Source organism: Vicia villosa, unplaced genomic scaffold, assembly GCF_029867415.1.
Source record: "Vicia villosa cultivar HV-30 ecotype Madison, WI unplaced genomic scaffold, Vvil1.0 ctg.000673F_1_1, whole genome shotgun sequence".
NCBI lineage: Eukaryota > Viridiplantae > Streptophyta > Magnoliopsida > Fabales > Fabaceae > Vicia > Vicia villosa.
Genome location: NW_026705299.1, coordinates 524,480 through 539,170, shown reverse-complemented (window position 1 = coordinate 539,170; position 14,691 = coordinate 524,480). Strand labels below are relative to the sequence as shown.

Sequence of the window (14,691 nt, the reverse complement as noted above, 5' to 3'; positions counted from 1 at the left end):
CATTTATTCCATTTTAAAATAAATATTTTTCATATTTTTATACGTATTTTAAAATAGAGTATGTAATATTATAAATTATACATTAATTTTTAATATTTTTATAAGTATTTAAAAAATAGAAGTAAAAATTTATATTTAAAATTATTAAATTTTAAACTATTTTTAGTAGAAATGTACAAAAATAAAATGGTTATATGGAAAAACTTAAATTTCCTCAATAAATGAATAAAATATTTATTGTAGTAATAAGGGGTATGTACAAATATCATAAGGTGATTGATTTATGCATAGAAAAAGTATAACATAGGAATTTTAATTTATTGTATTGTCATAAATGGTTTTCAATTTAATAATAAAATTTTATAAAGTATACCATAAATATAATTTAACCATAATTATTGTAATTATTATTTAATAGCGTTTAACATATATAAAAATAAAAATATGAATAGAAATAAAAATTGGAAGCAGGTGGGAGTAGCTTTTGTTTTGTACCGTGATTTTAACATTTTTCAAATATAGGCTAATTATAACTGTCAAATATAAAAATATTTTATATCTTATAAAAAATAGAAAATCAGTAAATACTTCACATTACTCTTTTTTTAGTAATTTATTATTGTTTTTTAAAATTTAAAAATGTGTGATTTATTTTTTCTAATCGACAGTGTCAGTGTCATTATTATACAATGCAAAAATTTGTAAAACACATGAAGCCTCCCAACCATCATAGAAAGCTCAACAAATCTATTCAACAAAATTATCAATAGAGTGACAATATTCAAAGAGTCCTCTCATACCAGTTCCAAGAAAATACTTGCACATGGAGTTAACACTAATCTAAGGCTATATTAACATGATTTCTAATATTGAGTACAAATGTAAATGGATCATCTTCCCCTATAGCAGCAGCACCACTGGAGCCGGAATCTTCAAACATAAACTCAGTTCCAATTCATGAAGTTTACACTAAGCCAAGGCTATATTAACAGTGATTTCTAATATTCAGCACACATGTAAATGTATCCGATGCACCTGTAGCAGCTGTATCACTGGAGCCGGAAGCTGCAAACCTAAAATCATTTCCAATTCATGAAGTTAACACTAAGCGATATATACACAATACTGATCTATATAAATGAACTTTTGTATTGAAAAAAAAATCAAAAAACTACCAAATGAGTAACTCTTGAAAGTTCCTATCTATACCAAGCAAGGTAGCTGATGGGTACATATTAGCTCCCATCCCAATTCTCATCTCAATCTTCTTTGCTATGGCAAGTTGATCACCTTAAAAACAAAACAAAAGAACAAAAATTAACTTGTCGGTGATTGATAACAAATTCCTTTTTCGGCCTGCATAGGAAAAAAATTGATGGTAAAATACTACTCTTCATAAAAGTTGACAGAGAAGAAGATGTTAGTCATAAGTAGCCCATTCTCTTGAATATTGCTATGGAAATATTCTGAAAAATCGTAAAAGATTGACTTTTGGATCCCATGAAAAGTGTCCATTCTTTATTAAGATGGCTGGAAGTCCTGGAAAAATTGGTGAATTTTGTTGAAAATCTCATTCCTCGGCCGAAAACAGTTCCTCCAAACGTTGCAATGAGACATTTGCATTTGCTACCTGTAGAAAATACAATCAGTATATAATCAGTAACTGCCAATGAAAGCCATTGATAGTCCTTGTGGAAGCATATATTTCAATGGTTTCAACTTCCTAATCTTTAATTTCTTCTATAGATGGAAATCAAATGCTAAGGAAGTCAAATCATTTGCACCATTTTAGACATGGTGTTTACTATTATAAGATTAAATTTCAAATAACTTTAATGAAAATATAAGTTAACACTTAGCTTTGATGACGAATCACATGTGAAATCGACTCGATTCAGTAGATTTAAAATAGCGGTCCCTGGTCCTGTTGTGTCATTCCACTTTTCATCATTGCACATAATTCATCATTAGTGACAATACCGATAATCCACAACAGAGCTAACCCGATTAAATTAAGACTAACTTACATTATTTTTATCGACCTCCAACTTATATTCTTTATTGTTGCTTCATCATCTATTACATGCTTTGTCATAGCAGTCTCCAATCCTTCTTTAATAATATTCCTGTTTGTGAAATTAGAGAAGCAAATGGTCACTCAACCATGACCATGGTGAATATCGGTACTTAAAATGTTAGAGAACTCTGCAACCAATAATATCAGAAAGCATTAAAACTAAAAACAAACAGTTTATTGCTTGGGCATGATAAAAGGCCACACCATAAACTTGAGGCCAATCTGAATTCATGGGAGAAGGCCGGTGAATGACATGTCCTTTATTGCACACGCCGAGTTTAGCCGAATCACCGGTGAAATAGACGACCTGTTGACCCCCTTAAGCTGAACCACCAATCATATCTCTATCTTCAACCTAAAAAACAACTGCTTGAATCAACTGTGAGGTAAAGTTTGATAATTCCTTGTTTATATGGAGTGTGACTGTATCAAACATGATTTTCACATAAAAAATCAAATCCCAAACAACATAATTTCTTTTTACATTTCAATGTATCAAAATCAAACTTTGAAATAATTAGCTTATGATAAATGTTAATTTTAACTACAATCTGCTGCACTGAAAAGATGAATATAAAGGCGTTACCTTTGAAAGAGTCGGTACTGAAGAGATGGAAGATTCATTGATGAAAGATGAATAAATTCCTTCGTTGCCGCCATGGACAACAACGGCGGCGTTACCTTTGACAGAGAAAGTTTATCTTTTGTAGTTGTGGGCAAAAGCTTGAGGAGCCAACTTTCGATCTTCATCTTCATACCTGCAAATCACACACACAGAAAGAAATCAGAAGGAGAATGAGGAGCCAACATCAACCTCATGTAATTTGTTTGTTGTTGCAGGATCTGAGTGTTTTCTTCTTTCAAATACTCTACATCACACAGAGAAACAACAAAAATGAACAAAAAATGATGCAAAATGTAAAAACGAAATCAAGTCGTTACAAACCATGATAGAAACATACCTTATAATAAGCTTGCAAGGGATACGATTCACAGTGGTCAGAAATAAGCAATAAGACATGTTTTTTGATGGCAAAACCTAAAATCGAAAATCAAAACAATGAGGATTAGAAGCACAAACCCTGAAATCAATAGAGTGAAAGGAAAAGAGAAATAATCGCGTATAATCTGAAAGTGGTGGTTGTTGTTTGGTCCCGCGCAGCGGAGTGACAGTGTTGGCGGATGTGTGGTGGCCGTAAACAGGCGGTGGTTCAAGGGTTTGAAGGAAAAAGAGAGAGGAGTGAAAATGGAAGAAAGAAAGAAAGAAAGAAAGAAGGGTTAAGTTTTGTCTGAGAGAGAGAGGGAGAGGGAAAGAGATGAAAAATGTGTGTATTGGAATGAAGAAACGTGTAAAAATTGAAAAAGTGTTGAATTGGTTTTGCTGTAACCAAGAAGATTTGCACAATTCCAATACCTTTCCTCACGTTAGTATTAATGATGGAAAATAAAATGGGCAATTGAAAGGGTATGCAATGATTAAGGAATATATATTTTTAATTAAAATATTAAAGGAGATCCAATTACCGTTGTGTCCCCGATTATCACCCTCAAATTGAAAGATTAGAGGGATATTGAAAGAATTTCATATGTATTGTACTTTATTATATTAAAAGTAGATAATAATTATTATTTTAGTGCTGTTAAGGGTGATAGAATCATTTTTGTTTTTTATATTTCATGAAATAGGAATTAATGAGGTACAAATATTTAAGAAGAAACATTGTTCTTTAAATAATAGTCAACAAGATAATACTTTCCAGGCGTTGAAAAATTTAAGTTTGAATGGAAAACTTAATAAAGGAATTTTTAATCGTTTGGCTTCTTCCTATCAAGTATCAATAGGTGTTATTTATCAAATTTGGCGGCAAGCAAAAGAAACTAGGGATGCTTCTCATAAGTAAACAAAAAGTTGTGGTTATAAGAGAGTTGAAATATATATTGAGAAAATGCATGATCTAGCGATACTTAAACGTAGCACTCTCCGATCTCTAGCATTTGCCTCATTGACTAATTCAAGAAAAATTAGAGAGTATTTGAAAGAGGGTATTTTGCTTCGACATTCAAGTGCACTAAAACCCCAAATGTCAGAAGATAATATGAAAGCTCGTCTTAGATTTTACTTGTCCATGCTCGAAGAAAGTAGCATTCCATATGATCCAAAATTTAAGTCAATATACAATATTGTGCATATGGATGAAAAATTGTTCTATATGACATAAAAAAGGAAATGTTACCTACTTGCAAATGAGGATGAACTATACCGTTCATGCAAGAATAACAATTTCATTTTGAAAGTTATGCTTTTAGTTGCGGTGGCAAGACCTAAATTTGATAATGATAGTAATGAAACAAGGTCAGGAAAAATTGGAGTATTTCCTCTAGTTGATAAAGTACCCACAAAAAGATCAAGTGTTAATAGACCACCATGGACACTTGAAACAAAATCGATTACTTTTATCACTAAAGAAGTTAGTCGAATGTTTTTAATAAACAAAGTTTTACCAGCCATTAAAGAAAATTGACCACTAGAACATGCATCTGAAACAATTTATATAAAATAAGATAATGTCCCGTATCATGTTTCTATAAACGATGAAGAATTTCTAGATGCAGCTTTTGAAGTTGGATTTTACATCCGTTTGATATGTCAACCATCTAATTCTCCTGATTTAAATATTTTAAGTTTATGATTTTTTGCAGTCATTCAAGCATTGCAACAAAAGAATGTGACGAAGACAGTTGATGAACTTATTCAAGTTGCGCAAAGTTCTTAGGGTTAATACCTATTTTCACCCCTGCCATATGGGGTTAGTTTGAAAAATCCCCCTGCAAAAAAAAAAGTTGCAAGAATTCCCCTAACAATTGAAGATTCTCTCGTTTTAACGCTTGTAAATTTTTTATTTTTAAAACCAACCTTGCCACTTAAAGGACTCTATCATTTTTGTTAGAACAAGATTTGTTCTGATCAATATTCTTAGTTTTGATGATAACAATGTATATGAATTTTGTATAAGACAATGTGGTACTTTAATCCTATGCATTTTCCATTTCAGGAAATATATATAGAGTATGCACAAATCAGCGCAAGAAGCACTGACTCAGAAGGTTCAGTATGCAACATTCAAAACATGCTCTCGCAAGACATCAGAAGATGGTCAAGCAGAATCAGAACATGGTCTACTGAAGCATCAGAAGAACTTGAGATCAGAAGAAGAAGCTCTGAAGTTCTTATGGTATCACGCTAAGAAGCTCTTCAAGGTCAGAAGACAAGAAGATGCTCTGCACCAAGCTGTTTGACTCTGATATATTCAAACGTTGTATCTATAAAGATCAGATCAGAAGCAAGTACAAGATGACAGACTACGCTGACTGACAAAAGAAATGTTAGAAGCGATTAAAGGCAAAGTCAGTAAAAGCAGGAAAATCAAGGCTCGAGGTAGTTGACAAAAGAGTGAAACATTAAATGCAATGCTGTACGGATCACGCAACGCATTAAATGCTCCCAACGGTCATCTTCTAAAACGCCTATATATAGTGAAGTTTGGATCAGAAGCAAGGTTACGAATTCACGAATTCACACAATACTTTACGCGAATTATACAGAAACGCTGTCAAATTCAAAAGCTCTCAAACTTCATCTTTAGCCTCACTTCATTACTGTTGTAATATCTTAATGAGATTAAGCTTAAACTTTAAGAGAAATATCACAGTTGTGATTATAGCTTTTTAAGAAGCATTGTACAACTCTTGTAAGAATTTGTTTACATTCATTTGTAAAGAACTAAAGGAGATCAAGTTGTGATCGGATTCTCTAGAAAATCTTAGAGGGTATCTAAGCCCTGTGTTGCTAGAGTGATCAGGTTGTGATCAGAATACTCTAGAAGACTTAGATGGTATCTAAGTGGAAAACCATTGTAATCAAGATTGATTAATGGATTAAATCCTCAGGTGAGGTAAATCACTCTAAGGGGGTGGACTGGAGTAGTTTCGTTAACAACGAACCAGGGTAAAAATCATTGTGCAATTGTTTTTATCTTAAGAGTTTTTAAAGTCACACTTATTCAAACTCCCCCTTTCTAAGTGTTTTTCTATCCTTCAATTGGTATCAGAGCGCATGTTTTAAGGTGCAAGCACTTAACCGTGTTTAGAAAAGATTCAGGAAGAGAAAAACGCTTAAATCAAGATGGATGGTGAGACTCCAACACCTGTTGCATCTACATCTGACTCTACTGAGCATAACAATGGAAACAATGGCTACACTAAACCACCAGTATTCGATGGTGAAAACTTTGAATATTGAAAAGATAAACTGGAAAGTTGCTTTCTTGGTTTAGATGGTGACTTATGGGATCTTCTGGTGGATGGTTACAAACATCCAGTGAAAGCTAGTGGTGTAAAGCTTCCAAGACAAGAGATGAGTGATGAACAAAAGAAGCAATTCAAAAATCATCACAAGTGTAGGACTGTTTTGCTGAATGCTATCTCTCATAATGAATATGAGAAGATATCTAACAGGGAAACCGCCTATGACATATATGAGTCACTGAAAATGACTCATGAAGGAAATGCCCAAGTCAAGGAGACCAAAACTCTTGCCTTGATCCAGAAATATGAAGCCTTCAAGATGGAGGATGATGAAAACATTGAGAAATTGTTCTCAAGATTTCAAACGTTAATTGCTGGATTAAGAGTTCTTGACAAGGGATAAGGTTGATCATGTCAAGAAGATCATCAGAAGCTTGCCCAGAAGATGGGGCCTAGTGGTGACTGCATTCAAGATAGCAAAGGATTTAAATGAAGTCTCTTTGGAAGAGCTGATCAGCGCTTTAAGAAGCCATGAAATAGAGCTGGATGCAAATGAACCTCAGAAGAAAGGTAAGTCTATTGCATTAAAATCTAATTATAAAAAATGCACCAACGCTTTTCAGGCTGAAGAAGAAGATTCTGAAGAATCAGAATCAAAAGAAGAAGATGAACTGTCCATGATCTCCAGAAGGGTAAACCAACTCTGGAAGAGCAAGGAAAGGAAGTTCAAGAACTTCAGAAGTTCAAAGAAGCCTGAAAGAGGATAATCTTCTAGAAGCAGAAGATCTGACAAGAAGAAGGTCACATGCTATGAATGCAATGAGCCTGGTCACTACAAGAATGCGTGTCCAAAACTTCAGAAGGAGAATCCCAAGAAGAAGTTTCATAAGAAGAAATGTCTTATGGAAACGTGGGATGATTCAGATTCATCAGAATCAGAATCTAAAGGCGAGCAGGCAAACATTACACTGATGGCCACAGTTGATGATGGACCAGAATCTACATCAGAATCAGATTCTGAAGAGGTATTTTCTGAACTGTCTAGAGAAGAGTTAGTTTCCAGTTTAACAGAACTTCTGGAACTCAAGGCCCATCTTAGTATCAAATACAAAAGGTTAAAAAAACTATTTGATTCTGAAACTAAGAAGCTGGAAGTGGAAAATTCTGAACTGAAGGAAAAAGTTTTAAAATTATCCAAAGATATTGGATCTCCTTCTGACTCAGAAAAGTCCATTCCTAGCCTGAACCATATTCTGAAAGAATATGACTTGAGCTTTAGAAAGTTCTTATCTAGAAGTATTGGCAGAAGTCATCTTGCTTCTATGATATATGTTGTCTTTGGAAACAAAAGAGTTGGCATTGGCTATGAGGGTGAAATCCCATACAAACTTGAACCCGTGGATGATATGAAAATCACATACAAGTCATTGTATGATCAGTTCAAGCATGACCACTCTCATGATATTAGGCTCACATCACATGCCAAAAGCTTTCATATAGCACACACTAAGAAGCATGTGACACAACCTAGAAAATATCATGCAACTCAACCTAAGAATTATCATGTTGTTCCTCCTGTTGTTTATCATGCTAAACTCAAGTTCAATCAGAACTTGAGGAGAAATAACAAGAAAGGACCCAAGAAATTGTGGGTACCTAAGGACAAGATAATTTCTGTTGCAGATATCCTTGGCAGCAAAGAAGACAAAGCACAACATGTCATGATACCTGGACTCTGGGTGCTCGCGGCACATGACGGGAAAAAGGTCTATGTTCCAAGACCTGATGCTTAAGTCTGTCGGAGAAGTTAAGTTTGGAGGAGATCAGAAGGGCAAGATAATTGACTCTGGAGCCATAAGTACTGGTAACTCTCCTTCCATATCTAATGTACTTCTTGTAGAAGGATTAACTCATAACTTATTGTCCATAAGTCAATTAAGTGACAATGGTTATGACATAATCTTTAATTAAAAGTCTTACAAGGCTGTAAGTCAGAAGGATGACTCAATCCTATTTACAAGCAAGATAAAGAACAACATTTATAAGATTGATCTTTTTGATCTTAAGAAGCAGAAGGTGACTTGCCTTATGTCTGTTAGTGAATAGCAATGGGTCTGGCACAAAAGATTAGACCATGCTAGTTTGAGAAAGATTTCTCAGATTAACAAACTAAATCTGGTCAGAGGGCTCCATAATCTGAAATACAAATCAGATGCTCTTTGCGAAGCATGTCAGAAGGGCAAGTTCTCCAAACCTGCATTCAAATCTAAGAATGTTGTCTCTTCCTCTTGGTCGCTAGAACTTCTGCACATTGATCTGTTTGGTCCAGTCAAAACAGCATCTGTCAGAGGGAAGAAATGTGGATTAGTCATCGTAGATGATTATAGCCGCTGGACATGGGTAAAGTTCTTAAAACACAAGGATGAGTCTCATTCAGTGTTCTTTGAATTCTGCACTCAGATTCAATCGGAGAAGGAGTACAAAATCATAAAGGTCAGAAGTGATCATGGTGGCGAATTTGAGAACAGATTCTTTGAGGAGTTCCTCAAAGAAAATGGTATTGCCCATGATTTCTCTTGCCCTAGAACTCCACAGCAAAATGGAGTTGTAGAGCGAAAGAATAGGATTCTACAAGAAATGGCCAGAAATACCATCCTAAGAAATTCAAGGGGTGAATTGAGAAATCCTCTAATTTAATAATGAAGGAGAAAGAAAAAAATGACACATAATTTTCACAATTTATTTTAAAATCTAATGACTCAGAATTACCCAGACACATTATTGAGTTTCTTGACTATACTAAAAATAATTAACATTTTTTTTTTACAATAAGAATGATGATTCAATTTATTTATTTGTATTTCTATTATTCGTGGAACTTACCATCTACTCCAAGTTTGCAATTAAGGTGACAGTTACATTCTACAAACCTGAAACATGTCTTCTTCCACTACTTGCTGATCCTGTCTTTTTCTTTTCTTATTGAAACCCTCTCTCACCAAACCCACCTTCCATCTTCTCCACAACCCAACCCTTGTCCATAAATTTCGAAACTTGTCTCTCTGGGTTCTATCTAGAGAGAGTGAGAAAATGGCTGGTAGAGATCTAGAGAGAGAAGGGGCAAACAAGAGCTATTCTTCTTCTGTTCCTCCTCCTCCTTCGCGTGTTTATGATCCAGAAACTAGCTGGACATCATGGCTTGTTCCTATGTTTGTTGTCGCTAATCTTGTTATTTTCATTCTAGCCATGTATATTAATGATTGTCCTCGTAAACCTCATGCGGTTGAAGGTGATTGTGTCTTTAAGTTCCTTGGGAGATTCTCTTTTCAGCCTACCAGAGAGAATCCTTTGTTTGGTCCTTCTTCTTTAACGTAAGACTTCAATTACTGTTTTTTTTTTTTGTTTCTTCCATACTCTTGATTAGATTTGCATGTACTAGGTGGCTTTGATTTTGAATTTATTTTAGGTTTAGGGTTTCTTAGATGAAAATTTGTTTGGTTTAGTGAATTGAATTTGGGGGTTTCTTGTTTCTGATTTTAGCTTGATCTGATTTATGGGTTTATTATTTCACATTCCCATTAGTTTGTTGAGACATTGTTGTTATAGTCCCTTAATGCATCAAAATTGCACAAACATCCTTAAATATGTCTTTTCTTAGTAATTTTGTGATTGTTTGAGCTAGGTCTGTCTTAAATTTTTGGATGTTCTGAGTAGGTTAGCTATAGTTCAACCGTAACAAAATAACTAGGGGCCTTATATAGTCATGAGTTAACTCTGACAAACTTAACTTATTATGATGTCCTATTTTGCCACAATTTAACCGTGACAAATTTGAGGCTGTGCACGGTAGCTCTTCTTACACTCCCTTTAAGACAGTCCTAGAGAGAGTCCTGGTTTGAGCTAGAGTTCTTTGCCTGAACTCTTATGCAGTATGGTACTATAGATTTTGAAGAACATTTGATTTATTCATCAATTTTTTTGGTTGATTTTTTGAAGATTAACGAAGATGGGAGCTCTTAAGTGGGATGCTGTTGTGAATCAGCACCAAGGATGGAGACTTATCACATGCATATGGTTACATGCTGGAATTATTCATTTGGCAGCAAACATGTTAAGTCTGGTCTTCATTGGCATTCGCCTTGAACAACAATTTGGGTTTGGTACGTCTCTATTTTTATCATCCATTCATTTAAGCAGTTAATTCAATATTGTTAATTGCAGATAGGGGAAAATTGTTGTTTGTTCAACGAAGAATATTTAACTTAACAGTTTTATATCTATCTGCAAGCTTATTTACTTGACGAGTTTATTTGTTCAAGTTCTGCATTATAAAGGGTTATGACCGGGCATTTTATCGAAATATTTGCAGTGAGGATAGGAATCATTTACCTTATATCTGGATTCGGTGGGAGTATCCTATCTTCTCTATTCATTAGAAACAACATCTCCGTTGGTGCTTCTGGCGCTCTTTTTGGACTTCTTGGAGCGATGCTTTCAGAACTTATCACAAACTGGACTATTTATACCAATAAAGTGAGTGTAGTTAATGATTGATAATTTGTTCCATATCCTATTTATGCATTCTGGATGCTGTTATTTCGATAATATGAAAATTGAAAAGCACTTATGAGGTATGATACTCAAAGTTGCCACTTTTGCATTGCAAATTTGTTTGGATTGACTTATTTGATGTTATATACTGACATAAACACTTGTAAGATTGTTTGGAAGAGCTTATAGAAACGTCTTACGACATTTCCATAAGCTGTTTTAAGCTTATTTTCGCAAGCTCTCTAAGATATAGCTTATACGGAAACAATTTGACTATTTTACCTTTTGCTCTAGAAATATCTTTTACAAAAGCACTTACATGATAGGGCTTATGCTATACGAGTTTGGTTAAACTTTTCAAGTATATTAGACCTCTTATATCTGCGTAGTATTTTATTTCTTCTCTGTAACACCGACACCTCTGAAAAAAGGTGTGCCAGTGTCTGACAGCGACACAACACGGAAACTTGTATTACATTCGATTTATTCATTTTTTTCAAATTATTACCGGTATTAACGTTTCGGTGTCGTGTCCGGTGTCCCTGTTTGTGTCTGTGCTTCGTAGTTATTTCCTATATACTATAGTAGGGCTATATTTCATTTCTAACACCATTTTCCTGTACCTTGCAGGTAGCTGCTTTGGTCACACTTTTGTTTATTGTTGTCATCAATCTTGCGATTGGAATGTTGCCACATGTCGACAATTTTGCTCATATTGGGGGATTCTTGACAGGATTTCTCCTTGGTTTTGTTTTCCTCCCCCGTCCTCAATTTGGGTGGTTAGCACAGAGACATATTCCTCCCGGTGCTCGTCTCAAGTCCAAATACAAGGTTTACCAATATGTTCTATGGATTCTCTCTCTTATTCTAGTGATTGCCGGGTAAGTTCCTTTCTCGATTCCTCATTAGTAACCAAACGAGAACTACCTTTACAGAAAACTGAATTGTGACTTTTTGAACCGAACCGAACCGACTCTTTGTGAACCAAGCTGTACAATATTGCTATTACTAACTGATATCAAAACCAATTTTCTTGCTGAATTTACAATCTGTCATCGACTCGTGCATTACTCTAGTAATCACAAAGTAGACGTTATATCTTATATCTAATCACTGTATTCATTTGTTGAATTGAATGGTAGGTTATTCATTGGTTTACTGATGCTATTGCGGGGCGAAAACGGATACGATCACTGCCATTGGTGTCACTACCTAACATGTGTTCCAACTTCAAAATGGAAATGCAGTGACGGTTAAACTTTTCTTGTTCTTTTATGTATAGCTATGACTTTTACAGATTATTTTTTTGGTTAATTCCTTATAAGAATCAGCTATTAGTTTGTGTTTGGATTTATGTGGGCCTATAAACATACATATATAAAGGAATTGAATTTATTTGTACATGAAGTTTCTATTTCAATAATATATATTCTAGCTGAGTTTCTTGTTGCACAAGAGTGAAATATTGTGTATTTACTTGTTTATTTCGCATTAACAAACAAACTAACAATGTTGCTATTGTTATTATTTGACAATAACAATATAGTTGCTAATTTATAATTTTTAACCAACACAAATACATTTGAATCTATTACATGTAATACAGATATTCATATATCATTCAACCATATAAATAATGATATTCATATATTCATACATTTTAACTAATGCTTTAAGTGCTCTTAGTACTCTCTTGCCTTATAAAATCAAATAAAAATTTAAGTGAAAATTGAAGAAAAAAATTAGCATATATTTGGAAGAGTTATGTTTTTTTTAGTTTTCAAATCTATTTTAAAAGTAAAACAACAAATGTGTGCAAATCATATTTTAAGAATTGTTTTAAAGAAAAACAATTGAAAATTTTGTTTCATCGATGCATTTCTTTTTACCTTTTAAAGTTACATATTATTATAAATTTTTTATTAAAGAAAATTATATTACTTTTCTTTCAAATTTTTAAAACTAAAAAATCAAACCATCTAAAATTTATTTTAGTTGTTTAGCATGATTTTTTTTTTTGTTGTAAAATTAGATAATCGAATAAATTTTATTATTTTAAATTTTAAAAATTAAAAAATAGTTTAACAAAATTAAATCAAATAAAGAAATTAAAAAAAATTATTTTACACAAGTAAATCAAATAAACTCTTAATCATACATGAGAGTTGAGTTTCAAAACTTGACACAAAGATTGCAGCAACCAGCAAGTGAAAGGAGTATAGGTGCCACTTACTACCATTAATTATTTAATGTATTTAAAAATAATATTTTTTCTTTTAAATAAAACTAGAGAATGTTTTTAATACATTTTCTTCTTTATGTTTGTCCATTCAGTGCATGTTTGGTTGTATGTTTGGGATCCTCAAACGTGAGTATGTAGGTAGAGGGGTTAAAAAAAGCCTTGTGTTTGTGGTGAGTATAATAGAAGTGACATTGTCTTCTATAAGTTAAGTAAGTGATCTTTAAGTTTTTGATTTGTGAATAAACGATACCTCAAATTAATTTTTGAGTTAGATATTTATAACTTCATCTATCTCCTCTTTGAAAGATGTCATACTTTTTGCCTATAACATCGAAACATGTAGTCCGACTTTGACTCATTAGAGATCGTGGTGGATGACTCATTCATTTAATATAAAAGATAGCTAGTCAATCAACAAATCTTGAGACAATTCGATTATGACAAGAATATCTCCTCTAATTGTTGGGAACATACTTCATAAGCTCATTCTTCTTGAAAATTTTCGGACCTACGTTAGTTAATTCGACACACACATTCAATTTTCAAGAGAATTTTGAAGGTGAAGATTTGATGGTTAGAGAACCAATGAGATTTTTCTTGAAGTGACAGTCACCTAATTTTTGTTTTTTTGTTTGTGATATGATAGTCACCTGATCTTGTTAATTTTGGTTTTGTTAACGATTATGGTGACCTTTTTTTTATATACTGGATCACTTTTTTAAATTTTCAGTCCGGTGGAATGCCCTAATTTTTGCCTAAATCATTTTTTCAAGTTCTCGACTTAGCGGACTCTTTTTTCAATTTTTGGGAACAATTTTTGAGAAATTTGTTCGCTTGATTTTCGTGACTGCCACGTTAATGGTTCGTGAAGAACAACCATTATAAACTTCTTCGACACTTCATGATATGTTTGAGGAAAAAGATGTGGTTGAACCTCTTATTAGCAAGTGTTTTGAATGATTCTCTTGAAATTTAAATGCAAAGCAAAATTAATCGAAAAACTACCCTGTCCCTGGTTAAGCGTGAGGGTTACACTAAAAGAAACACCAACTTCTAAACTCAAATGGGTTGCTTGGTGTTTAGGAATTTAAACAATACCTTACATCATTAGCAAAGTTTTATTCGAAAACATAACGTTAGTAATTTTGGGTATTTTTCATCAGTCTCCTTCCAATCTTTGCTTAAACAAAAGTTTGATAAAGAAAAGTGAAATAGAGAGATATTTATGTTTTTGTGCGATAAAAGAATGAGTGAACACGAAAGGAGTAATTCAAAAAATTGCATGCCTATTTCATAAATATTACCATTAAGAAACAACAATGTTAAAAAGCAAATAGTACTTGGAAAACAAAGAAATCATAAATGCAAATGATATAAATGGCCTAATGATCATCAGATTCAAGGATGAGCTTTCTTGTCTGATTTACCGGCTTTGAGGAGATACTTCCCGAAGTCTTTACACTCACTCGGAAGAGAGGTTAGCGTTCACCAAGTTTCCTTCTTTAAATGTTAAGTA

The 14,691-nt window shown here is 33.4% G+C and overlaps 1 protein-coding gene and 1 long non-coding RNA gene across 4 annotated transcripts; one reads left to right on the top strand and one right to left on the bottom strand.

Annotated features, from left to right (window-relative positions):
* Positions 1-727: 727 nt before the first annotated feature.
* On the bottom strand, positions 728-3,466 carry LOC131630369 (uncharacterized). Of its 3 annotated transcripts, XR_009292313.1 has the most exons (7): positions 3,040-3,466; positions 2,664-2,835; positions 2,282-2,432; positions 2,028-2,126; positions 1,391-1,940; positions 1,176-1,290; positions 728-1,073 (listed from the first exon to the last, which is right to left on the bottom strand). It is a non-coding gene; the product is annotated as an uncharacterized LOC131630369 (long non-coding RNA). The 3 variants fall into 3 exon arrangements; XR_009292311.1 differs by having other exon boundaries at positions 1,176-1,940; XR_009292312.1 differs by having other exon boundaries at positions 1,176-1,924.
* A 5,794-nt stretch (positions 3,467-9,260) lies between these two features.
* LOC131630339 (RHOMBOID-like protein 3) lies at positions 9,261-12,396 on the top strand. Its single transcript, XM_058901129.1, has 5 exons — positions 9,261-9,753; positions 10,379-10,542; positions 10,752-10,915; positions 11,564-11,814; positions 12,076-12,396. The coding sequence occupies exons 1-5, from the start codon at positions 9,473-9,475 to the stop codon at positions 12,188-12,190; spliced, it is 975 nt and encodes a 324-aa protein (XP_058757112.1). The 5' UTR covers positions 9,261-9,472; the 3' UTR covers positions 12,191-12,396.
* Positions 12,397-14,691: the final 2,295 nt, after the last annotated feature.

What these genes read in the sequence shown, in the direction of transcription:
- LOC131630339 (XM_058901129.1), top strand. Translation starts at nt 9,473, where the DNA reads ATGGCTGGTAGAGATCTAGAGAGAGAAGGGGCAAACAAGAGCTATTCT. An exon ending in TGAACAACAATTTGGGTTTG is followed by an intron (nt 10,543 to 10,751) that starts GTACGTCTCTAT and finishes AAATATTTGCAG; the next exon opens with TGAGGATAGGAATCATTTAC. An exon ending in GGACTATTTATACCAATAAA is followed by an intron (nt 10,916 to 11,563) that starts GTGAGTGTAGTT and finishes TGTACCTTGCAG; the next exon opens with GTAGCTGCTTTGGTCACACT.